We start from the raw sequence: 27,794 nt of genomic DNA on the forward strand, positions 1-27,794 counted from the left end.
AGACTTGCATTGGTGTTTGTTGGGCATAATACAGTGCAAATTGCAGCATGCTGCAATTTTCTCAGCACATATAATAAGGCCGAGAAAAAAATCGGCTGATGGGAGCTGCCCCATAGATTAACATTGCGACGAGTGCTATGTGATTTTTTCTCACATAGCACTCATCCGTATTTCTCGCTAGTGTGACTCCGGCCTTACATTGTGTTTACGTTTAAGTGTTCCCTTTATTTTTTGAGCAGTGGGTTTGCATGTACTATTGATTTTTGCAAAGTTTTTGAAAGTTCAGTTCCTCTTTATCAAAATCGTGTTCAAAGGTGGATATTCAGTTTGTGCTTCATTTTCACACTTACCTGCAGGTCACAGGTGTTGTATTATCAAATTTTACATCTAGAATAGTAAACTTTTTCCCTCCCATTAAAGTCCCTGAGTGGGGAGAAATTCGGAGACACCATTTTTGATAATCTGTACAACAGCTTTGTAAATTCAAACAACTGGCATGGCAGGAGCAGTTCTGGAGATGTTCACCACATTTTGATTGGCAGGATTCGATAGCACCTGTGAATAAACACATGCATCACATTTCAGAATTGCTGGACTATGTAGATAACAGCAGACACCACAATAAACAATTGAGATATATTCATTTCTGGCAGTGCATCTAGAGGAGAATACTTCCATGATAACGGTTCGATTGAGAAGTTTGCTCAACTTCTGAATGAATGTCACATGAATACCTGTGAATGCCTTCAAATTTTTCCAAGCATTTGCCCTTTTTGCAAGCATGCCCACTCAGCTTAGATTGATGTCTCGCGACACAAGTTCACATGACGGGCGGGGGTGTCAATCAAAGCTGAGTGGGATACAGTGAATAGTCTCTGTTGCAACACATCCCAGATGACTGGAAGGGGCAGTGTTTGGATCTTTTTTACAAGTACTGTAATTTTCTCCATCATACCAATGAGCAGGAGAATGTTTTGCACTGTAATAGCATGAATTATAACAGGATGACATGTTTGCTTTAATATTACTAGAAATTTAACAATCATCTGGCATTGTTTTTTAATAGTTTCTTAATTGGCATCACAGTTATGGGAAAGTTGCAAAAAACCTCTCTTGAGTTTATATGAATATGTATGTATGTTTACTTGTGTAAAAAGCATATATAAAATTATCCTACATGAAAAGTTGAATATTATGAATACATTGCATTACTAATCTTCTATTGATCCTATTGATCCTGAGTTACTCAATCCAATATTATACATCAGAGCCACATTCAAACCTCTGTTAAAAAAATCCTCTCTATTCTCAGCAATGGAGGGATTTTTAATTTCATAATTTACTTCTCATTGAACTCTATCAGAGGTGATGGAATTTCCTAAGCAAGGAGAGCAGTCTTGCAAGCTGTTTGCTATAAATTTTGCAAGTGCAGCTCTGAATCTGGCCAGATCACTGAATCTGGCCAACTTTAGTGCCCCTGCACTCCTCTGCTGCTGCTGTCACAAGGTTTTCATGACCCCCGGAAGACCTGGAGTTAGTTGGTCACATCGGGTAATAAATCACAGATTTTATTTAGAGATGGTGCTGAAGAGGTTAATGACTCATTGTATGCTGGTCAGAAACATGCAGCTCCATTTCAGCTGCTTCTGATCTGGTCATTACCTCTTCCTATATAAACTGGACATTGGAAGCAGGGTAACCTGATCACAGGGGAGCGCAAAGGAAAGGGAGAAGCTTGAAAGGTTTTCTTCTTTATTAAGTTACACTACGCGTTTCAACGGATAACCTCTGTCTTCATCAGGTGTCTTGCCTGTAGTACATGTGTGTTTAGCTCGTGTTCCCTGTTCCCATTTAGTTTATTCCTCCCTGTTCCTGTTCTCCTCCCTATTGTTGGTTAGTGCTTTTGTATGATAGAGGGTTTCTATTATCCCTGCTTTGTCTTTTGTGTTTTGTTTACATTACATTTCTGTTCCATGTCTCAAGGGGTGGATGAGGGGACAGACCAGGGATTAATAGGAGCATAGTAAGGTCAGAGACTCGGGCCTCTCTGCCTTCAAGAGAACCCCTGGGACAGGGATTGTTAGGGTACCAATTCCAGGAACAGTTTTGGCCCCCCTTCCTTACCGAAGACTGTCACAGCGTGACAGCTGCAGATGGAAAGCTGCTGAGAGTGGGCATAGCTTGAACCAGTAGCGTGACTATGCTTTTTTTCAAAACTGTCGACCTTCAGGAACGCATCATCTGGGTTGCCAACAGTCCAGAAATTACAAGATAGTCCGTAAAATAGGGCACATTTTTTGCTCTGTCCGTAAATAAGATTAAGAGTGTCTGTGATTTTTTTTTAAGCTGAAGAAACTTATACAGATAATTTTAACTGTAATTATCATTTTACAGTTTACTGAGAATGCAGCTGATGCCTTTACATCAGAATTATGAGTTGTAGACATGTATCACTTGTAAACATAATGATTTATTATGATTTTCCAATATGTCTGTAAAAAATATTGCCCTTGATTTTTTCATACGCTGTCCAGATGAAGTAAATCGTCAAGTTGACAACCCTTTACACCAGCCCACAGCAAGCAGAAAGCTGGGAGGCAAGGAAGCGATGTACTCAAGTTACAAAAAAAATAGACAACCTCTTTAATGAGGATGTCTAACAAGTTTGCTTAAAGTTTCCAATAAGAACTAGCAAAACTGTGAATTCCGCACTGTGTTGCAATATAGAATATAAAGGTATTTGATGTACATTATATAGGTTAACTAAAAGAAGGTTCAAACATTAATATACCTCTTAAATATTTTCTGTGTACTTACTGAATTAAAACTGGTCATAGAGATATTTCACATGCCATTGGAAATTCTTTCTAGTATATTTAATTTTTTAACCAGAAGAGCTATATACCTGTCACGACACAGCTGTCGAGTGACCCTGGACCAGGTCCCTAACACTAGGGGGCGCCCTAGCTCACCCTTATCCTAGATATATTTCTGAAGGTGAAGATGCCGGAGCCTCAACCCTTGCCTTATCTCCCGAGTTAGCCCTCCGCCTGTTCTCTTCCCCCACCCAGGGAAGAGGTGTGCTACTGTGCATCATAGTACACCAACCCAACAAACAAGGCAACATAAAAAACGGTTAACAGTAACCTCCAGGCATACAAAATATTCATTCACCTATAAACGATGAATGCACCGGGGCGTGGAGGTAGGGGAATAAACCAAAATAGAGAAGAATAGGGAATTACCACACATACACACCAAGCAACAGTCACAGATAACTCCTCCAACACTCCTTCTCATATGAACTCCTCTCCCTCCGTCAGCCATGCTGCAAAAGCAAGCTCTGACATGGATTTGTATCAGAGCCCAGGATATAAAGGGAAAAAGAGAGGCTAACCAAGCTCAGCTGTGAGCACACGGATTTCCTTCTGTTCTTCCAGAAGGAATAAACACCATTAAAATAAAGGAGACGTGCTTCTTCTCAGTGCCGGAATAGGAGCAATCAGATGCTACGGTCTTCTGGCTCCACACTGTCTCGGTAACCCAGTGACAATACACCCCTTCTACAAGGGACCTCCAGAACCTCAGGACCAGGCGTATTGGGGTGTGTCACATGAAAAGCCCGGACCAGTCTGGCCGCATGACATCAGATGCTGGTACCCACATCCTCTCCTCAGGACTGTACCCCATCCCATGTACCAGATACTGAAGCAACCGACGAACAAGATGAGAATCCAAGATTTTTGCAATCTGAAACTCCAAGTTTCCATCGAAAATGAAAGGAGATGGTGGTAGTGGTGATGGTACCAAAGATACAGCGTATTTTTTTAGGAGAGATCGCTGAAATACATTATGGATCCTAAAGGTAGGTGGTAAAGCGAGGTGAAACACTACAGGATTGATGATGGCTATGATCTTATAAGGACAGATAAACCTGGGACCCAGTTTCCAAGATGGAACTTTCAGCTTAATGTTCCTAGAGGACAGCCACACCAAGTCACCAACACACAGGTCCGGACCCCCCAAACATCTCCAATCAGCCACACTCTTATATGTGGATCCCATGTTCCTCAAATTATTCGTAACCCCCTGCCATATGGTAGTAGTAGAAAATTAAATACAGTTCTTCTTCCAGTAATTGAGAAGGGCGATTACTATAAAATAAACTAAACTGATGATGGAACTCATACAACCCGAAAAACGGGGACTTACCGCTCGTTTCCTGACAGCGATTTTTTACAGCGAATTCGGCTAATGGTAAATAGGTAACCCAGTCTTCCTGATTTTCAGATGGAAAACACCTGAGATACGTCTCTAGATTCTTCTTAACCTGTTACATCTGTCCCCAGATGGGTGCAAAAAGCCCTCCAAAACTTGGAGACAAACTGCACCCCTGATCAGAAACAATATCGGTCTGGATCCCATGTAATCTAATTATTTCCCTGACGAAAACCTGCACCAATGATTTGGCGTTCAGTAAAACTGGTAAAGCGATAAAATGAGGTATGTATCTACCACCACCAGTATTACAGTATTCCCTGCCAAGATGGGAAGATTCGTGATAAAATCAACCGACAACTAAGTCCAAGGTCTACTGGGAATATCCAATGGTTGGAGAGCCCCCAACAAGCGAGTATGAGAGGTCTTAGAAAGCACACAGACACTGCAGGTGGCTACCTACTCCTGGACATCCTGATGAGCACCTGACCACCAAAAATTCCAAGTAAGCAGATTAGCGGGGGTTTTATTACCAGGGTGTTCGGCTAACACTGAATCGTGATGTTTGCTAAGGACTCTAAGACGTAGATTAACAGGAGCAAGCAGTTTACCAAGGGGACAGGCAACAGGGGCATCCCCCTGAGTGCAAACAACCTCTCTTTCCAGATCGGAGCATATAGATGATCCCAATCCAATACTGCCTGGACTTTCACCGGATTCATGCAAAAAACAGTGGGAGACAACACATATCCTAGGAAAGGGATCTCCTCAACTGAGAACATACACTTCTCTCTGTTTGACACATAATTTATTGTCTCAGAGTATATGTAAGCCCTGCCTGACATGTACCTGGTGTGACTCAAGGTCAGGTGAATAAATTAATATGTCATCCAGATAGATAACTATGATTTTGCCTACCAAGTGACTAAAGATGTCATTTATAAAGTGTTGAAAGACGGCGGGAGCATTCATCAACCCAAAAGGCATCACCAGATTCTCATAATGTCCCTCAGGCAACTAGGTAACTAGACACAGACTGGGTATTCACCCTAGCCAACCAGGTAATCAACAGTGACCTTGACAATGCACACTCCATTTTACCACTTCCTGAGTCTGCCAATCTACTACAGGATTGTGCAGAGCGAGCCAAGGAAGTCCCAGTACCACAGGCAAGGGAAGACCCTCTAGCACATAACAGTCTAACACCTCAGTGTGCATGGCCTCCACCTGAAGCTGTAAGTCTTGGACAACTTGAGTAAAATGCCCCTGTCTCAAGGGGGCGTAGTGGATTGCATTTATGGGTATGTGTTATGAATAGGTCACCGAGGAGGATGGCAGGAATAGGCTAGGCCACCAGGAAACCAGAAAGGTTTGTAACTTAGTGAATTGCAGACCCCTAATCCTAGCCACACAACTAGCAGTAGCCGGGGGCGTACCTACGATGCCCTAGACACCTCGACACAGCCAGAGAACTAACTAAGCTTAAAGCAAGAAAGGTGAAATCTAAACTGCCCTGGAGTAGAACCCCAAAGAAATAGATAGCCCCCAAACATATATTGTCGGTGAGACAAGATGAGGCAGAAACCCAGGCAGAAAATAGACTGAGCAAAACCCTAAAAAATCCAACACGTCTGATGTATAAAAAACACTGAGGTCTCACGACCTCTCCCCCACTATATCAGCATTCTGGTGTGAACTGGCAGCAAAGCAAAAGAGACTAATATAACAGGGGAATGAATAAACTGACACAAGCTGTAACATATGGAGCGTGGTCCAGCACTGCCCCAGAAGGGAGCACGGTGAACCCTCACAACAAAGCAGAAAGAGGCAAAACCAGATCAGATGCAAAGAATTAGCAAATTAACAACTTAACTGAAAAATGCAGGATCAGGCAGGAGACAGCAGACCTCAAAATGAACAGGAAGAAACTAATCACCAGCAGCAACTGAGGGAAGCCTGCTCACGTATATCCTCCCAGTCAGTAACCCCTGATTTCCAATCATCATCGTCAGGTGGCAGACTTCTATCAACCCGGTCAGCTCCACTACCCGCAGTAGCCACCAGAGGGAGCCCCGACTCACAAGTCAGATCAAAAGAATTCACAACAGGTTTGGGTCTGGATAGAGTATGAGTAATGAGGCCTTGGACATGGCCAAATCTAGCATCGATCAAGTTAAACCCCACCCCACTGTCCAGAAATGCAGACATTTCCACCCTAATTTCACCCAGGTGGATTAGGGCTGGTAGAAAAAACTGTGTCCTACCCACAGAGGTGATATCTATGGAAATATCTATTTATATATCTATGGATATACAATATCTATAGATAAATCTATGGAAATATCTATGGATATATCTATGGAAATATTTATGGAAATATCTATGGAAATATCTATGAATATATCTATGGAAATATCTATGGAAATATCTATGGATATATCTATGGAACTATCTATGGAAATATCTATGGATATATCTATGGAAATATCTATAGATGTATCTAACAAGAGAAAATGGAACAGCACAATCCAAAATCTTCAGGTGCACAGGCCTCCCAAGAAATTATCCCAAAAGCCAAAATTCACATATGAAAACCTGAAGGCAGCACTCCTTTTCAAAGAGTAAAAAATGTGGTTTCATTTCAGACCCACATGGTTGTTGACGTTTCGGCACATGCAGAGCCTTTTCTCTGCATGAGCCGAAATGTCTAAAACCATGTGTGATATGAATGGGTCAGGTGAGGAGGAAAAAACAACACAAGCCAAGTCTCAGAAAACCAGAGAGGTTGGTAACTATGCAGATTGCAGATCCCTGATCTTACCACACAACTAGCAGCAGTCGTGGAGCGTACCTACGATGATCCTAGACGCCTTGTCACAACCGGAGAGCTACATAAGCCTAAAGCAGGAAAAGAGGAAAACTAACTGCCCCAGAGCAGACCCCAAAGGAAAGCAGCCCCCCACATGTATTGACGGTGAAACAAGATGAAAACACAAATAAAGGCAGAAAAATAGGCTGAGCAAACGACGGGGCCCGACTAACTAGAAAGGACAGGAAAGGAAAGACACTGTCTGCAATCTGCCAAAAACCCTACCAAAATAATGTCCAACACTTCTGATAGCAAAATTAACCCTAAAGTCACTAGACTTCTCCCACTATATCATCACTCTGAAATATTCTGAGACAGAGCAAAAAGAGGCCAATCTAATAAGGGACCAAAAGGCAAATACAGATAAATAGGAGTGGAAATTCAGCACACCCCAGCAGGGGCTGGCTGACCACAAAAAACTGAATTGACCAACAAGAGCAAGTGTGAACAATAGCAAAAACAAACTTAACTTGAGAAGACTGGAACAGAGCTGAATTCCAAGACCTGAGAAGCAGACTGAATCACCAGCACCAGGATAGGGCATCGGCTGTCTTATATCCAGTCTGATACTCCAGAGATCCAATCGTTATCCTCCTCATCAGGTGGCAGATCCCTACCAATTAAACCAACCTCACTACCTCCTGTCACCACCAGAGGGAGAACGGAAGGAGAACTCTCAAATGGTGGAGCAGAAAATGAGTTCACAACAGTACCCCCCTTTGAGGAGGGGTCAACGAACCCTCATCCATGCCACCAGGCCGATCAGGATGGGCCTGGTGAAAAGCACGAACCAATTTATTGGCATGAATATCAGAGGCAGAGACCCAAGAATTATCCTCCTGGCCATAACCCTTCCATTTGACCCAATACTGGAGTCTCCGTCTAACCAAACGAGAATCCAATATTTTCTCTACCTCATATTCCACATTGCCTTTAACCAATACAGGGTCAGGAGGTGCCGCCACAGGAACTACTGGCTCAACAAACCTCTTCAACAGTGACTTGTGAAATACGTTATGGATTTTGAACGTAACTTGAAGAGCCAATCGAAAAGAAACAGGATTAAGAATCTCCAAAATCTTATAAGGTCCAATAAATCTTGGCTTAAATTTTGGAGATGCAACCTTCATAGGAATATTCTTAGACAACAATCAAACCATATCACCCACTTTAAACCAATGGTCTTATGCCGGTTGGAAAAACGCTGGGCCTTTTCCTGAGAGAGTGACAACTTATCCACCACTTGGTCCCATATCTGCTGCATTCTCACAACCACAGTGTCCACACCTGGGCAGGATGAAGATTCCACTTGCCCTGAAGAGAATCGAGGATGAAACCCAAAATTACAGAAAAAGGGTGACATCAAAGTCCCAGAACTAGCTCTATTGTTTAGTGCAAATTCAGCCAAGGGCAAAAATGAGACCCAATCATCTTGATCAGCAGATATAAAACATCTTAAATAAGACTCCAGGGTCTGGTTTGTTCTCTCAGTCTGCCCATTGGTCTGGGGATGAAACGCGGAGGAGAAGGATAACTGAATTCCCAGATTGGAACAAAAGGCTTTCCAGAATCTGGAAACAAACTGGACCCCTCTATCGGACACAATGTTCTCAGGAATCCAGTGTAACCGAACCACATGTTGTAAAAACAAGGGTACCAACTCAGCTGAAGATGGCAACTTTGGGAGTGGTACAAGATGGACCATCTTCGAAAATCTATCACAAATCACCCAGATAACAGTCATTCTCTGAGAGACAGGAAGATCAGAAATAAAATCCATTGAGATATGGGTCCATGGCCTCTTGGGCACCGGCAGGGGCATCAGCTACCCACTAAAACGAGAACAGGGTTTAGACCGAGAACAAGTTCCACAGGACTGTACAAAATTCCTGACGTCACGAGACAAGGCAGGCCACCAAAATGACCGTCTCACCAAATCTCTGGTACCAAAAATACCTGGATGACCAGCCAATGCGGAGCAATGGACTTCAGACATCACTCTCTTTCTCCACTGGTCAGGAACATACAATCTTCCCATAGGGCAACGCTCAGACCTATCCTCCTGAAATTCCTCCAGGGCGCGTCTCGAATCGGGCGAAATGGCAGAAAGAACTACCCCCTCACCTAGGATAGTAGTAGGCTCGGTCACATTAAGAGAATCAGCAAAGAAACTCCTAGAAAGGGCGTCTGCCTTAACATTCTTAGTGCCCGGAAGAAAAGAGACCACAAAATTAAAACGCGTGAAAAACAAGGCCCATCTAGCCTGTATAGGATTCAAGCGTTTGGCCGACTCCAGATAAATCAAATTCTTGTGATCGGTGAGGACCACAAATTGATGTCTAGCTCCCTCCAACCAATGGCTCCACTCCTCAAATGCCCATTTCATGGCCAGCAATTCCCGATTCCCCACGTCATAGTTGCGTTCAGATGGGGAAAACTTTCGAGAAACGAAGGCACAGGGATTCATCTTAGAAGTCACAGGGTCTTTTTGGGACAAAACAGCTCCTGCACCAATCTCAGAAGCGTCTACCTCCACTTGAAATGGAAGTGAGACATCAGGTTGCCTTAAAACTGGAGCTGAAGTAAATCTCCGCTTAAGCTCCTGAAATGCTGAGACAGCCTCAGGAGACCAATTCAGCACATCAGCTCCCTTCTTGGTCAGATCAGTCAGTGGTTTGACAATACTAGAAAAATTACCTATAAATTTACGATAGAAATTAGCAAAACCCAAAAACTTCTGGAGAGCCTTCAAAGAAGTAGGCTGAACCCAATTATAAATGGCCTGTACCTTGGCCGGGTCCATTTCAATAGTTGTTGGAGATAAGATAAATCCCAAAAATGAAATCCTCTGTACACCAAAGAGGCATTTCGATCCCTTAACAAACAGGGAACTCTCCCTCAAAATCTGAAACACAGTCCGGACATGTTCCACATGGGAATCCCAATCACTAGAAAAGATCAAAATATCATCCAGATAGATGATCAAAAACTTACCCACAAAGTCTCGGAAAATATCATTCATAAAGGACTGGAAGACAGAAGGGGCATTAGAGGGCCCAAAAGGCATCACCAGGTACTCAAAATGTCCCTCCGGAGTATTAAACGCCGTCTTCCATTCATCCCCGTGCTTGATGCGAATAAGATTATACGCCCCCTGAGGTCAAGCTTAGCAAACCAGCAGGCACTCTTAACTCTGGAGAATAAATCAGACATCAGAGGTAACGGGTACTGATATTTAACCGTCATTTTGTTAAGGGAACGATAATCAATACACGGTGTTAATGAACCATCTTTCTTGGCCACAAAAAACCCAGCGCCTAAAGGTGACGAGGATGGTCTAATATGACGACTCCTTAATATAGGATCGCATAGCATGATGTTCGGGTACAGATAAGTTGAAAAGCCGACCCTTGGGAAATTTACACCCAGGCATCAACTCAATTTCACAGTCATAACTCCTATGAGGAGGCAAAGACGCAGACTTACTCTCACTAAATACATCAGAGAAATCAGCCAGATAATCAGGAATATCATGAGACTGAGGAGAGGTGGAGAAAACAGGAGCGTCCCTAAGAACACACTGACAACCCCAACTCACCACAGACACAGATTTCCAATCCAAAACTGGGTTATGAGTTTGAAACCAGGGGAAACCCAGAACAATAGTATCATGCAAATTATGCAGCACCAAAAATTTACAATTATCTTGGTGGTCTGGGGCAACTCGCATTATCACCTGGGTCCAATACTGAGGTTTATTCTCCGCCAAAGGAGTGGCATCAATACCCCTCAAAGGAATAGGCGTCTGCAGAGGTGTCATGGTCAAATCACAACGTTTAGCAAAGTCCAAATCCATCAGATTCAGAGCTGCTCCTGAATCCACAAAAGCCTTAGTGGAAAATGTGGACAAGGAGCAGATCAGAGTAATTGCCAAAAGGAACTTAGGTTGTACACTGCCCACAGCAAATGTGTGTGCAAAACGTTTCTCTCATTTAGGGCAGACAGAAATAGTATGAGAGGCGTCTCCACAGAAAAAACACAGCTTATTACGCCTTCTAAACTCCTGACGTTGCGCCCTAGACAAAAACCCCATCACATTGCACAGGTTCAGACATTTGTTCAAAAGGTGGTAGCACCTCCCGTGTAGTTTTACGTTCACGTAAACGCCGATCAACTTGAATGGCTAATGACATAGAGCCATCCAGACCAGAGGGAACAGGAAATCCCACCATAACATCTTTTATGGTCTCTGATAAACCTTTCCGAAAGAGAGCTGCCAATGCACTATCATTCCATGTAGTAAGGACCGCCCACTTTTGGAATTTTTGACAGTACAACTCTGCAGGATCCTGACCCTGGTCTAATGCCAACAGAGTTCTCTCAGCTTGATCAACGGCATTAGGTTCATCATACAACAACCCCAAGGCCTGAAAAAATGCATCCACATTAGTCAGAATAGGATTTTCAGGTGTCAGAGAAAAAGCCCAATCCTGGGGATCGCCGCGCAGCAAGGATATGACAATTTTAACCTGCTACACAGAGCTCCCCGATGAGTTAGGCTTCAAGGCAAGAAATAATTTACAATTATTCTTAAAATTCAGAAATTTAGACCGATCCCCAGAAAACACATCAGGAGTAGGAATCTTGGGTTCAGCAGCATGTGACTGAATGAGATAGGTGGAAATTCCCTGTACTTCAGCAGCAAGTTGCTCCACACGATCAGACATTTGCTTAATCTCCATTAGGAGAGGGAAAAAAAATCCTCCTACGGCCCCAGAGAAAAAGAGGAAAAAATATAATAAAAAAAAAAATTCTGACACTTTCTTTTTTTTTTTTCCTTTTTAAACAATTTTCTCATGCTTTTGAGTACCCTAGAATCTGCGGTATGGCTGGTGATTCTGTTATGAATGGGTCACCGAGGAGGAAAAAACAACACAAGCCAAGTCTCAGAACAGAATACCAGAGAGGTTGGTAACTATGCAGATTGCAGATCCCTGATCTTACCACACAACTAGCAGCAGTCGTGGAGCGTACCTACGATGATCCTAGACGCCTCGTCACAACCGGAGAGCTACATAAGCCTAAAGCAGGAAAAGAGGGAAACTAACTGCCCCAGAGCAGACCCCAAAGGAAAGACAGTCCCCCACATGTATTGGCGGTGAAACAAGATGAAAACACAAAGGCAGAAAAATAGGCTGAGCAAACGATGGGGCCCGACTAACTAGAAAGGCGTCGGCTGTCTTATATCCAGTGATACTCCAGAGATCCAATCGTTATCCTCCTTATCAGGTGGCAGATCACTACCAATTAAACCAACCTCACTACCGCCTGTCACCACCAGAGGGAGAACGGAAGGAGAACTCTCAACTGGTGGAGCAGAAAATGAGTTCACAACACATGTGGGTCTGAAATAAAACCACATTTTTTACTCTTTGAAAAGGAGTGCTGCCTTCAGTTTTTCATATATAGATATATCTATGGATATATCTATAGATATTTCCATAGATATATCCACAGATATATCCATATCCATGTTTATTAATGAACAATGTTTCATAAAAAAAGGAAAAAAAATGGAGTGGGCTCCTGCCCAATTTTCTGCGCCAGAGGGGGAAAGTCGACGGCCGGGGGCCAATATTTGTAGGGGGTAGTACCCATGGCCCCATCCCAGGCTATGAATATCAGCCCGTAGCTGTCTGCATAGCCTTTACTGGCTATTAAAATATGACGTAGGGTCCCCCTATATTTTATAGCCAGAAAGGCTACGCAGACAACTGCAGGCTAATATTCATAGCCCAGGAAGGGGCCATGGATCCATTTGGCCCCCCTGGCTACAAATACCAGCCCGCAGCCACCCCAGAAATGGCGCATCTATAAGATGCGCCAATTCTGGCGCTTAGCCTCTCTCTTCCCACTCCCATGTAGTGGTGAGATATGGGGTAATAAGGTTTTAATGTCACTTTGCTATTGTAACGTGACATTAAGCCCAGTTAATAATGGAGAGGTGTCAATAAGACGCCTATCCATTATTAATCTTATAATAATAAAGTGTTAAAAAAACACACACACAAGAATAAAGTCTTTTAATGAAATAAAACACAACACGGTTTTCATCTTTTTATTTAACTCCCAGATCCAAGCGACGCCCTCGGTCTACTAGAAAAAAAAGAAAAATAATAAACCAACCGTATACTCCCTGTCTGACACAGTCCAATTAATAACGAGTGTCCCATGACAATCTCCCCTATAGAACAGTGACATCAGGTGATGTCACTGCTCTATAGGGCCTCCCAGTGATGAACTGACAGGAGACAATACCTCCTGCAGTGCATCACTGAGGTTACCTGAGTTCAGAGTCTCACTTTACAGCAATGCTGCATGAGAATTAGGGTTAGGGTTATGGCTAGGGTTAGGGTTAAGGGATCTCTTTCACAGCAGTGGAGGAATACATCGCTAATCCTCCGCCTGTCATTTCATTGCTGGAGCCCCTGGAGAGTGGTCACATCAGCTGATGTGGCAGCTCTCCACGGGAGATCGTCATGGGACCCTCGTTATTAATTGGACTACGGCAGAAAGGTAAGTATAGGTTGGTTTATTATTTTATTTTTATTACAGGTGATCGAGGGCTTCGGGGAATTAGGTTTGTACAGTGAGTATGTACTCTATGTTATGTGTTGTATGCTATATGTATGTTCTGTATGTTCTATGTTCTGTATGTAATATGTTGTATGTTCTGCATGTTCTATGTTCTGTATGTTATATGTTGTATGCTCTGTATGTTATATGTTGTATGTTCTGTATGTTATTTGTTCTGTATGTTGTATGTTCTGTATGTTACATGTTGTATGTTCTGTATGTTATATGTTCTGTATGTTTTATGTTATATGTTATGTATGTTCTATGTTCTGTTTGTTATATGTTGTATGTTCTGTATGTTATATGTTCTGTATGTTATATGTTTTGTATGTTCTGTATATGTTGCATATTCTGTATATTATATGTTGTATGTTCTGTATGTTATATGTTCTGTATGTTGTATGTTCTGTATGTTACATGTTGTATGTTCTGTATGTTATATGTTCTGTATGTTTTATGTTATATGTTATGTATGTTCTATGTTCTGTTTGTTATATGTTGTATGTTCTGTATGTTATATGTTCTGTATGTTATATGTTTTGTATGTTCTGTATATGTTGCATATTCTGTATATTATATGTTGTATGTTCTGTATGTTATATGTTCTGTATGTTGTATGTTCTGTATGTTACATGTTGTATGTTCTGTATGCTATATGTTCTGTATGTTTTATGTTATATTATGTATGTTCGATGTTGTTTGTTATATGTTGTATGTTCTGTATATGTTGCATATTCTGTATGTTATATGTTGTATGTTCTGTATGTTCTATGTTCTGTTTGTTATATGTTGTATGTTCTGCATGTTATATGTTCTGTATGCTATATGTTGGATGTTCTGTATTTTATATGTTCTGTATGTTATATGTTGTATGTTCTGTATGTTATATGTTGCATATTCTGTATGTTATATGTTGTATGTTCTGTATGTTATATGTTCTGTATGTTATATTTTGTATGTTCTGTATGTTATATGTTGTATGTTCTGTATGCTATATGTTGTATGTTCTGTATGTTATATGTTCTGTATGTTATATGTTGTATGTTCTGTATCTTATGTGTTGCATGTTCTGTATGTTGTATGTTCTGTATGTTATATGTTGTATGTTCTGTATGTTATACTGTATGTTGTACGTTCTGTATGTTATATGTTCTGTATGTTATATGTTCTGTATGTGTTTTTTTTACATTCAAACCATTAGCCGGATTATGGGACTACTACTGTCCCATCATTGGCTAATGTGTCACTCACTGTCACTGTTGCAGGTATAGCCCGATGGGACTTGTAGTCCCATCGAACAATGCCTGCATACAGACACACACAGCCCCACACAGCCGGCAGCCCCCTGCACTGCCAGCAGAGCCCCCTCACACAGCCACCCCCCACAGACAGTCTGCAGACAGCCCACAGACAGCCGCCCGCCCGCACACACACAGCCCCCCGCACACAGCTCCCACGCCCAATGACAGCCCGCACACAGCCCCCCGCCCACACACACACAGCCCCCCGCACACAGCCCCCACGCCCAATGACAGCCCGCACAGTACCCCCCACAGACAGCCAGCCCACAGACAGCCCGCACACAGCCCCCTATCCACACACACACAGCCCCCCACCTGCAGACAGCCCCGTCACTCTGGATTGGAGAGGAGACATGCAGCAGAGCGATGGGGCTGCCTGTGACGTGTGGTGCAGCACCGCCCGCAGCCCAGTCACTCAGGATGAGTGACAGCAGTGTGCAGAGGCTGGGGCACGCCTGCTGATGATGTCATGTCAATTTCCAGAGTCAGGAAATTGACGTGACATCAGCGGATGTTAGCGGCGGCTGCAGCCTGGGGGTCACGTGACCCGGACTCAGCCGCAGGCATAGCGCCACTCACAGGAAGAATTGGCAGTGCAAGGTAATGACAAAAATCATTAGGGGTCCTGGGGGGATACAATGGGGGGTTAATAAAAAGTTGTGGACAACCCCTTTAATAGGAAGCCCTCTTACTTTTTGTGTTACATAATCTCTTAATCCCTTCACAGCCTTGGGATTTTCCTTTTTTTGCATTTTCATTTTTTGCTCCCCTTCTTCCCAGAGCCATAACTTTTTTATTTTTCAGCCAATACAGCCATGTGAGGACTTGTTTTTTTTTGCGGGGTAAGTTTTACTTTTGAACGACAGCATTTATTTTACCATATAGTGTACAGGAAAGCAGGGAAAAAAATTCAAGTGCTATGAAATTGTAAAAAAAAAAAGGTGCAATTCTACAACTGCTTGTAGGGGGATGATTTGAACGTTCATATTTTTTTAATATTTGTTACTTTAAAACTTTTTTTTACACTTTTCACTGACTTCAATAGTCCCCTTATGAGACCTGAAAATGTGATCATCCGATCGCTTGTGCTACCCCAACCCTGCTATGTGTAGCTGAAATGATCATCTCTTATGAACGCCATAGGACATCTTCAGGCACAGGGGTCTTTTGCGGACCCCCAGCTGTCATGCCAACCCATTGATGCCCTAAGATTATGTGACGGGGCACCGATGGGTGCTGTTTATGATGCGCTTAAAGTAAGCGCAAGTTAAATGCCACTGTCAGAGATTGACAGTGGTATTTAACATGTTAACAGCTGCATGTGCCTGCAAAAATGCAGGCTCAGTGCCAGAGCCCACATCAAAGAGGGGGAGGCTACCTATGACGTACCTATACGTCATAGATTGTCAAGGGGTTAATCAAAAATGAAACACAGAAAACTCCTTTAAGTTGATCTGTATGTCAGAAGTTTTATGTAAATCACCCACTTTCTTGTTACTGGACTACTTTCTTGTTGCTGGACTATGGATTTTCTCCCTAATGAACCTTACAGTGTGGTATCTGTAATTCAACCCAAAAACTGCCAAGTATCACACTGAATAAGCTCATCTATTGCAACATGTATCCACAAATTGGCAGCTCTATTCAAGCCCCAATATATATGAGCATCAAACCATTTGTATAAAACATCAAAGTTTATTCATTAATTTTAAAAATGTTAGCAAAAATGCATATCAAAATACAGGAACGGATCCCGCTGATTCTGAGACTGTTTTTGCATGACATGTTGTGCTTCATGTTGATGGTAAAATTTCTTTGCTATGACTTGCGTTTATTTATGAGCAAATGAAAATATGGCAAAAAGTTTTGCAATTTTCAAACATTTAATTTTTAAGCCCTTAAATCAGAGAGATATGTCACAAAAATACCTAATAAATAATATTTCCCACATGTCTACTTTACATCAGCACAATTTTGGAAACAAAAGTTTTTTTTGTTAGGAAGTTATAAGGGATAAAAGTTGACCATCATTTTTACAACAAAATTAACAAAACCATTTTTTTAGGAACCACATCACATTTGAAGTCATTTTGATTGGTCAATATGACAGAAAATACCCAAAAGTGATACAATTCTAAAAACTGCACCCCTCAAGGTGGACCACATTCAAGAAGTTTATTAACCCTTTATGTGCTTCACAGGAACTGAAGCAATGCTGAAGGAAAATATTAACATTTAATTTTTTTGCAAACATTTTAATTAAGAACCATTTTTTTTGAATTTCACAAGTGTAAAAAGAGGAAACAAACCACAAAATATGTTATGCAATTTCTCCTGAATAGGCCGATACCCCATATGTGAGCGTAAACCACTGTTTGGGCGCATGGCAGGGCATGAAAGGGAAGAAGCGCCGTTTGACCTTTTCACTGCAGAATTGGCTAGTTTTGAGATCGGATGCCATGTTGCATTTGGAGAGCCCCTGATGTGCCTAAACACTGGAAACCCCCAACAAGTGACACCATTTTGAAACTAGACCCCTTAAGGAACTTATCTAGATGTGTGGTGAGCACTTTGAACCTACAAGTGCTTCACAGAAGTTTATAACGTAGAGGCGGGAAAATAAAAATAAAAAAATTTCTACAAAAATGATATTTTCACCCCCAAATTTTTATTTTCACATGGGTAATCAGAGAAAACAAACCCCCAAAGTTGTTGTGCAATTTGTCCTGAGTACGGTGATACCCCATATATTGGGGTAAACCACTGTTTGGGCGCACGACAGAGCTTGGAAGAGAAGGGGCGCCATTTGACTTTTTCAATGCAGAATTGGCTGGAATTGAGATCGGACGCTATGCCGCGTTTGGAGAGCCCCTGATGTGCCTAAACAGTGGAAACCCCCAACAAGTGACACATTTTGGAAACTAGACCCCTTAAGGAACTTATCTAGATGTGTGGGGAGCACTTTGTACCTTCAAGTGCTTCACAGAAGTTTATAACGTAGAGCTGTGAAAATAAAAAATCATATTTTTTTCCACAAAAATTATGTTTTCACCCCCAAATTTTTACTTTCACAAGGGTAACAGGAGAAATTGGACCACAAAAGTTGTTGTTCAATTTGTCCTGAGTATGCTGATACCCCAATTGTGGGGGGAACCACTGTTTGGGCACATGGCAAAGAGCTTGGAAGGGAAGGAGCGCCGTTTTAGAATGCAGACTTTGATGGAATGGTCTGCGGGCATCATGTTGCGTTTGCAGAGCCCCTGATGTGCCTAAACAGTAGAAACCCCCCACAAGTGACATGATTTTGGAAACTAGGCCCCCCAAGGAGCTTATCTAGAGGTTTCGTGAGCATTTTGAACCTCCAAGTGCTTCACAGAAGTTTATAATGTAGAGCCGTGAAAATAAAAAATCATATTTTTTCCACAAAAATGATGTTTCCACCCGCAAATTTTTACTTTCACAAGGGTAACAGGAGCAAATGGACCACAAAAGTTGTTGTACAATTTGTCCTGAGTATGCTGATACCCCATTTGTGGGGGAGAACCACTGTTTGGACGCAAGGCAGAGCTTGGGAGGGAAGGAGTGCCATTTTGGAACGCAGACTTTGATGGAATGGTCTGCAGGCGTCATGTTGCTTTTGCAGAGCCCTTGATGTGCCTAAACAATAGAAACCCCACACATATGACCCCATTTTTTAAACTAGACCCCCCAAGGAGATTAGCTAGATGTGTGGTGAGCACTTTGAACCCCCAAGTGCTTCACAGAAGTTTATAAAGCAGAGCCATGAAAATAAAAATCTTTTTTTCCACAAAAATGATTTTTTTAGCCCAAAATTTTTATTTTTTCAAGGGTAACAGGAGAAATTAGACCCCCAAAGTTGTTGTGCAATTTGTCCTGAGTACGCTGATTCCCCATATGTTGGGATAAACCACTGTTTGGGCACATATCGGGGCTCAGAAGGGAGGGAGCACCGCTTAACTTTTTGAACGCAAAATTGGATGGAATCAATGGTGGCATCATGTTGCGTTTGGAGACCCCCTGATGTGCCTAAACAGTGGAAACCCCTCAATTCTAACTCGAACCCTAACCCCGACTCACCCCTAACCCTAATCCCAACCCTAACCATAACCCTAACCTCTACCCTAACCCCAACACACCCCTATCCCTAATCCCAACCTTATCCCTAATCTCAACCCTAACCTTAACCCCAATTCCAACCCTAACCCTAATTCCAACCCTAACTCTAACCCTAATTCCAATCCTAACCCTAATTCCAACCCTAACCCTAATCCTTACCCTAACCTTAACTTTAGCCCAACTCACTTTAGCCTAACTCTAACCCAAATGGGAAAATGAAAATAAATATATTTTCTTTATTTCATTATTTTTCCCTAACTAAGGAGGTGATAAAGGGGGGTTTATTTACTATTTATTCATTTTGATCACTGTGATAGGGTCTATCACAGTGACCAAAATGAACCAATAGGAAAAATCTTCCTGTTGTTGCCGGGTGCTGGCCTGCAGATCTTGGGGGGGCGCACTTCTCATGCACCCCCCAATTTCTTCCTGGAAGAATGTGGTGGTATCCATCGGAGGAAGCAGGAGGGCAGATGAGCACCGGGAGGTACCGGGGGGATTGGTGACCCTATTTCTCTCTCCTCTGATGTGCGATCACATCAGAGGAGAGAGAAATTAAATGGCACATCAGAATTTTTTTTTGTGGTCATCATTATACGGTTAATAACGGTGATTGCAAAACCGGGGTAGGTAAAAACTGACCCGAATCATGTTCTCTAGGGTCTCGGCTACCCCCGGCAGCCGGGACCCCGGAGAAAATCTGACTCTGGGGGCACTATACACTTTTTTCACAGCGCCATTTAATTAACTTAATTTAATTAACGGCGCTGTTATTTAAGTACCCTTAACTACCACCGTTAAAAAGCGGTCATTAAGGGATTAAAGGGGTCTGAATACTTTCCATGCCCACTGTCTGTAAACTGATTCAGACTGGTTGCTTTTCCGTCCTCTCTACCAACATTACAGGATCATAGATTGAAGTAACTATAATAAATAGGTTTATTAAAATTACACTATGAGAACATATTGCTATAATTCCTGAAAAACGTTTCACGTTGGCTGTGTACTGCTACTCAGTTGAGCTCATTATTTACATTACACTGAATGGATCATAGTGATTGGCATAGCAGATCATTGTAGCAAAGAGACCATGTGTAGTTTCAAACTGACCTCAGCTTAAATGTCAGTTTATTGCACTGTGTATCCAAGGTGCATAAGCCTGAAATTGCTGTTTTAACTTGTCAGGCAATGAATTTATGGCATGTGTTATGGTTAATGATGTGAAGTAAAACATTAGACCACCGCTGCTCATTTTATATATGCGGTATTATTAGTATACCTACTTGTTAATTGCTATAATTGCAATGTAACAATGAAACAATAATGTTATATTCACACTACTGCTATAAAGATTAGTTTTTTCTACCAAGTGGCTGATTGTGACACACATATGATGGCCTGGTCATGTTATACAGTGGTTTGCAAAAGTATTCACCCCTCTTGGATTTTTAACTATTTTGCTACATTTCAACCTGTGTTTAAATATTTTTGTAATATGATTTGTGTATGATGCATCAGCCCTAAATAGTCTAAGTTGGTGAAATGAAAAAATATAGACATAAATTACATTTATGGGATAAAATAACTAAAAATAGGCATGTTCATATGTATACACCCCTTTTGTTATAAAGCCCCCAAAATTTCTGATGCAAGCAATTACCTTCATAAGTCACATGCTTAGTGAAAAGGAGACTAACTGCGTGCAATCTAAGTGTCATATGGGCTGTCAGTATATATAAATCTTTTCTGAAAGGCCACAGAGGCTGCAACACCATTGAGTAAGAGGCATCACTAACCAAACAACACCATGAAGACCAAGGAGATCTTCAAATAAGTCAGGGACAAAGTGGTTGAGAAGTACAAATCAGGGCACTAGTCAGAGTGGCAGCACAGAGAACAAAGGTAGCCCTGAAGGAGCTACATAATTCCCAAGCAGAGACTGGAGTATCTGTCCATATAACCACACTAAGCCGTACACTTAATAGAGGTGGTCTTTATGGAAGAAGGTACTGAGGTCAGATGAGACCAAAAGTGAAATTTGTGGCCACCAAGGAAAACACTATGTTGGGCACCAAACTGATACAGCTAATCACTCCAAGAACACCATCCCCACAGTGAAACATGGTGTTGGCAGCATCATGCTGTGGGGATGTTTATCTGCAGCAGGGACCTTGAAAATGTTCAGAGTCAAGGGGAAGATGGATGGTGCAAAATACAGGTATATTCTTGAGTAAAACCTGTTTCAGTTTGTGAGTGATTTGAGACTGGAAAGGAGGTTTACCTTCCAACAAGACAATAACCCAAAGCATAATGCTAAAGGAACACTACAGTGGTTTTATCGGAAATGTGTAAATGTTTTAGTGTGGCCTCATCAAAGCCCAGACCTTAATTCATTTGGAAATCTGTGGTCACACTTGAAGATTGCTGTTCACCAGAGGAAATCATCTAATGTGATGGAGCTGGAGCAGTTTTAGCTTGAGAAATGGGCAAAAATCTCAGTGGCAAGATATAGAACGCTCATAGGGACTTATCCAAAGCAACTTGCAGCTGTGATTGACATAAAAGGAGGCTCTACAAAGAACTGACTTTGGGGAGGTGAATAGTTATGCACATTGAACTTTTCAGTTACTTTTTCCAATTTGTTGTTTTCTTCACAATAAAAGAAAACCAAATTTTCACAGTCGTAGGCATGTTATTTACATGAACTGTAAAATCCTCAAAAAAAACAGTGAAATTCCAGGTTGTGAGGCAGAAAAACATGAAAATGCCACAGGGAGTGATTGCAAGCTACTGTATATCATACATGGGTCAGCAAACACTGTATCCATAACCATTACACTTACATACTGTAACTTCTAATTATAATGAAGTTACTCCTGCCACGCTCTTGTTACTGTCCAGGCCAAAGAAACAAAGGGGTTAGTTGTATATTTAACCCCTTTCCTACATTGGACGTAATATTCCGTCCATGTGACCTGGGCCCTAAGTCCCATGGACGGAATATTACGTCATAGCGATCAGCGGCGCACACGTGGTGAGCGCCGCTAATCGCGGCCGGGTGTCGGCTGATTATCACAGCTGACACCGAGCACAATGTGTCAGGGGCGGTCACAGACCACCCCCGACACGTTAACCCCTTTCACACCGCGATCAAACACGATCGCGGTGTACCGAGGGTTAAAGGGAAGCATCGGCAGGGAGGGGGTTCCCTTCGTGCTTCCCTGAGCCCCCCACAGCAGCGCAATGTGCAGCGCTGCTGCAGGGGGCTCTTTCCCTGTAGGTCCCCTGATCAAAGATGGCGACGGGGACCTTCGGGGGCCTGCAGGGAGCTGACTTCCTCAGTTCCTACAAAGCTCTGATCTGTCACAGTGATCTGTGATGTGACAGATAAGCAATCTGTCACAGGACAGTTATGTCCCCCCTGGGACAATGTAATAAAGTTTAAAAAAAAGTGTAAAAATAATTTTTAAAAAAATCGCTAAATAAATTTAAAAAAAAATATTCCCTAATAAATTCATTTTTTGGAAATAAAATTAAAAAAAATAAAAGTACACATATTTGGTATTGCCGCGTCCGTAGCGACCCGCCCTATAAAACTGTCCCATTAGTTAACCCCTTTAGTGAACCCCTTAAAAAATAAAAATAAAAAATGAAGCAAAAAATAATGATTTATTATCATACCGCCGAACAAAAAGTGAAATAACGCACGATCAAAAAGACGCATATAAATATACATGGTACCGCTGAAAACGTCATCTTGTCCTGCAAAAAACGAGCCACCATACAGCATTATTAGCAAAAAAATAAAAAAGTTATGCTCGCAGAATAAAGCAATGCAAAAATAATTATTTTTTATATAAAATTGTTTTCATTGCATAAAAGCGCCAAAACATAAAAAAATGACATAAATGAGGTATCGCTGTAACTGTACTGACCCGAAGAATAAAAATGCTTTATCAATTTTACCGCACGTGTGTAAACGCACCCCCCAAAAGAAATTCATGAAACGCTGGTTTTTGTTCATTCTGCGTCCCAAAAATCGGAATAAAAAGCGATCAAAAGATGTCACGTGCCCGAAAATAATACCATTAAAAATGCCAACTCGTCCCGCAAAAAATAAGACCTCACATGACTCGGTAGGTCAAAATATGGAAAAATTATAGCTCTCAATATGTGGTGATGTAAAAACTATTTTTACAATAAAAAGCGTCTTTTAGCGTATGACAGCTGCCAAAAATAAAAACCGCCATAAGTAGTAAATCAAACCCCCCGTTATCACCCCCTTAGTTAGAGAAAAATAATAAAATTAAAAGAAAATGTATTTATTTCCATTTTCCCATTAGGATTAGGGCTAGGGTTAAGGCTAGGGTTAGCGCTGAGATTAGGGTTCGGGGTGTGTTGGGGTTAGGGTTGGAGTTATAATTGGGGGTTTCCACTGTTTGGGCACATCAGGTGCTCTCCAAATGCAACATGGCGTCTGATCTCTATTCCAGCCAATTCTACGTTGAAAAAGTCAAATGGTGTTCCTTCCCTTCCAAGCTCTGCCATGCGCCCAAACAGTGTTTTACCCCCACATATGGGGCATCAGCCTACTCAGGACAAATTGCAAAACAACTTTTGGGGTCCAATTTCTCCTGTTACGCTTAGGAAAATAAAAAATTGGGGGCAAAAATATCATTTTTGTGGAAAAAAATGATTTTTTTTTTATTTTCACGCCCGGGCGTTATAAACTTCTGTGAAGCACTTGGGGGTTCAAAGTGCTCACCACACATCTAGATAAGTTCTGTGGGGGGTCTAGTTTCCAAAATGGGGTCAATTGTGGGGAGTTTCAATAGTTTAGGTACATCAGGGGCTCTCCAAATGCACATGACACCCGCAGACCATTCCATCAAAGTCTGCATTCCAAAACGTCACTACTTCACTTCCGAGCCCCGACGTGTGCCCATACAGTAGTTTTCTCCCACATATGGGGTATCAGTGTACTCAAGACAAATTGGACAACAACTTTTGGAGTCTAATTTCTCCTGTTACCCTTGGGAAAATAATAAAAATGGGGACTAAAGATCATGTTTGTTGAAAAAATACGATTTTTTTATTTTCACACCCGGTCGTTATAAACTTCTGTGAAGCACTGGGGGGGTTCAAAGTGCTCACCACACATCTAGATAAGTTCCTTAGGGGGTCTAGTTTCCAAAATGGGGTCATGTGTGGGGGTTTCCACTGTTTAGGTACATCAGGGGCTCTCCAAAAGCAACATGACACCCGCAGACCATTCCATCAAAGTCTGCATTCCAAAACGTCACTACTTCCCTTCCGAGCCCTGACATGTGCCCATACAGTAGTTTTCTCCCACATATGGGGTATCAGCGTACTCAGGATAAGTTGGACAACAACTTTTGGGTCCAATTTCTCCTGGTACCCTTGGGAAAATAAAAAAATTGGTGACTAAAAGATCATGTTTGTGGAAAAAATATGATTTTTTTATTTTCACGCCCGGGCGTTATAAACTTCTGTGAAGCCCTTGGGGGTTCAAAGTTCTCACCACACATCTAGATAAGTTCCTTGGGGGGTCTAGTTTCCAAAATTGTGTCATTTGTGGGGGGTTTCCACTGTTTAGGTACATCAGGGGCTCTCCAAATGTGACATGGCGTCCGATCTGAATTCCAGCCAATTTTGCAATGAAAAAGTCAAACGGCGCTCCTTCCATTCTGAGCTCTGCCATGCGCCGAAACAGTGGTTCCCCCCACATATCAGGTATCAGTGTACTCAGGACAAATTGCACAATAACTTTTCTAGTCCAATTTCTCCTGTTACCCTTGGTAAAATAAAAAAAATTGAACCTGAAGTATTTTTTTTGTGAAATAAAGTTAAATGTTCATTTTTTTTTTAAATATTCAAAAAAATTCCTGTGACGCACCTGAAGGGTTAATAAACTTCTTGAATGTGGTTTTGAGCACCTTAAGGGGTGCAGTTTTTATAATGGTGTCACTTTTGGGTATTTTCTATCATATAGACCCCTCAAAGTGGCTTCAAATGTGATATGGTCCGTAAAAATAAAATGGTGTTGCAAAAATGAGAAATCGCTGGTCAACTTTTAACCCTTATAACTTCCTAACAAAAAAAAATTTTGGTTCCACAATTGTGCTGATGTAAAGTAAACACGTGGGAAATGTTATTTATTAAGTTTTTTGTGTGCTGTATCTCTGTGATTTTAAGGGCATAAAAATTCAAAGTTGGAAAATTGCGAAATTTTAAAAAATTTTCGCCAAATTTCCATTTTTTTCACAAATAAACGCAAGTTATTTGAATGAAATTTTACTGCTAACATGAAGTACAATATGTCACGAGAAAACAGTGTCAGAATCACCGGGATCCTTGGAAGCGTTTCAGAATTATTACCTCATAAAGGGACAGTGGTCAGAATTGTAAAAATTGGCACGGGAGTTAACGTGCAAACCACCCTTGGTAGTGAAGGGGTTAAATTCATGTCATACAGTATAAGTTTCCCTTGGAGCTTTCCACAAGGAGAAACCTAAGACTCTGAGGCCATACAGCACAGTTCATGGAAATTACGTAAAAATATTTTTTTGTCCTCCATAGAACCATCACATGACTATGATAGAAAATAAAGTTTTTTTATATTATTGCAAATATAATTTTTTAAAATTGTGAGAAATTATTTAGACAGAATGCTGAACAATATAAAATAAAAACCTTTTGGCAATGTGCGGATCTGCAGCGTTTTTTCTATGCTGTATTGCACCAAATCCGCAAAGGATTGCTCAAGCAATGTTAATTGTAAATCAATGGGAATCCAGAATTGGTGTACACATGCTGCAGAAAATTCCGTCCTGATTCGCAGCGTTTTATCTTCCGCAGCATGTTAATTCTTTTTGTGGATTTGCAGCATTTCTGCACCCATTGACTTACATTGGGTCAGTCAAATCCACAGCAAAACTGCAGGTGTAAAAAGTTTGCGGATTTGCATGCCAAAAGCACTGCAGAAAGAAAGGAGGAAGAGTGTGTGGGCAGAGAATATGCGTGAGTGGAGAATTTGTGCGTGTCTATCTGCGGGTGTCTGTCTGTGGGTGTGTAACCAAGCATCGTCTGATGGGACTACTACTCCCTTCTGGCTATGTCTGCTGTCACATATAACAGTGACAGCATGAGCTGATGATGGGACAGTAATCCTATCATCATGCGACTGTGTTCAATTGTAAATAAAAAAAAACATTCATACTCTTTCTTTCTGAATCCCTTAAGGCAGATTTTAAGGGATTCAGAAAGAGAATTGGAGGGATCCAATGGCTGGATATCCTTAAAGACAAAAATGTCCAGGAAGGATGGGAAATCTTGAAAAATGAAATTCTCAAAGCACAGTTGTTAACAATTCCGAAAAGAGGGAAGAATAGGAAGCATTTAAGGAAACCAGGATGGATGAACACAGAACTTAAGCACATGCTAAAAAGGAAGAAAAAAATGTTTATAAAATGGAAAGAGGGAGGCATATCTAAAGAAGAATATAATGCTGTCTGCAGAACCTGCAGGGCACAAATCAGATTAGCTAAAGCTGAAAATGAATTGAGGCTTGCAAGAGATGTCAAAAGCAATATTAAAGGATTTTGGGGATATGTCAAAAGTAAAAGAAAAGTCAAAGATGCTATAGGATTTTTACAGGATGAAAATGATGAAATGGTAAGACAGGATGTTGAGAAGGCTGAACTTTTAAATTCCTATTTTGCATCTGTTTTCTCTCAGAAAGGAAATGTAGCATCAACTGTTATTCACTGTCCTATTAAGGGAATGGAAGAATCCAGGATATCTATAAACAGAAAGATAGTGAGGAAACACTTAGCTAACCTAAATGAATTCAAGTCTCCAGGTCCAGATGAATTACACCCCAGAGTACTGAAGGAGATAGCAGAAGAAATTTTTGAACCCCTCTCCATAATCTTTGAAAATTCTTGGAGAACAGGAGAAGTGCCAGAAGACTGGAGAAGAGCAAATGTTGTTCCTATCTTCAAAAAGGGGAAGAAGGTGGACCCAGGCAACTATAGGCCGGTGAGTCTGACTTCTATACCAGGAAAGATCTTTGAACAAATTATTAAACAACATGTATGTCAATACCTGGATAAGAATGAAGTGATTAAACAGAGTCAGCATGGGTTTGTAACTAATAAGTCGTGTCAGACTAACTTAATTTCCTTCTATGATGGTATCACTGATTGGGTGGATCAAGGAAATGCTGTAGATATAGTAGATCTTGACTTCAGCAAAGCATTTGACAAAGTCTCTCATACAATCCTTATTGAAAAAATGACTAAGTATGGAATGGACAAGGCAACTGTTAGGTGGATTCATAACTGGCTTAGTGATCGGACCCAAAGAGTGGTCGTAAATGGCTGCACATCCAGTTGGAAGAATGTCTCAAGTGGGGTACCACAGGGCTCTGTCCTGGGCCCTGCATTGTTCAACATCTTTATCAACGATTTAGATGAAGGAATTGAGGGTAAACTGATTAAATTTGCTGATGACACAAAGCTAGGAGGGATAGCTAATACTAGAGAAGAGAGAGAGAGGATTCAAAAAGATTTAAATAAACTGGAGAAGTGGGCAGCAACTAACAGAATGGT

The 27,794-nt window shown here is 41.5% G+C and overlaps 1 protein-coding gene across 1 annotated transcript in view; it reads right to left on the minus strand.

The window, feature by feature from the left end:
• Positions 1–27,794, minus strand: part of SUSD2 (sushi domain containing 2) — a 340,007-nt gene that overhangs the window by 217,922 nt on the left and 94,291 nt on the right. The window contains exon 2 of the mRNA XM_073559037.1: positions 351–555. Within this exon, the coding sequence (XP_073415138.1) occupies positions 351–555 (205 nt within the window). The remainder of the gene's footprint in view (positions 1–350; positions 556–27,794) is intronic.

Source organism: Dendrobates tinctorius, unplaced genomic scaffold, assembly GCF_039654945.1.
Source record: "Dendrobates tinctorius isolate UK_male_01 unplaced genomic scaffold, ASM3965494v1 ptg000003l, whole genome shotgun sequence".
NCBI classification, from domain to species: domain Eukaryota; kingdom Metazoa; phylum Chordata; class Amphibia; order Anura; family Dendrobatidae; genus Dendrobates; species Dendrobates tinctorius.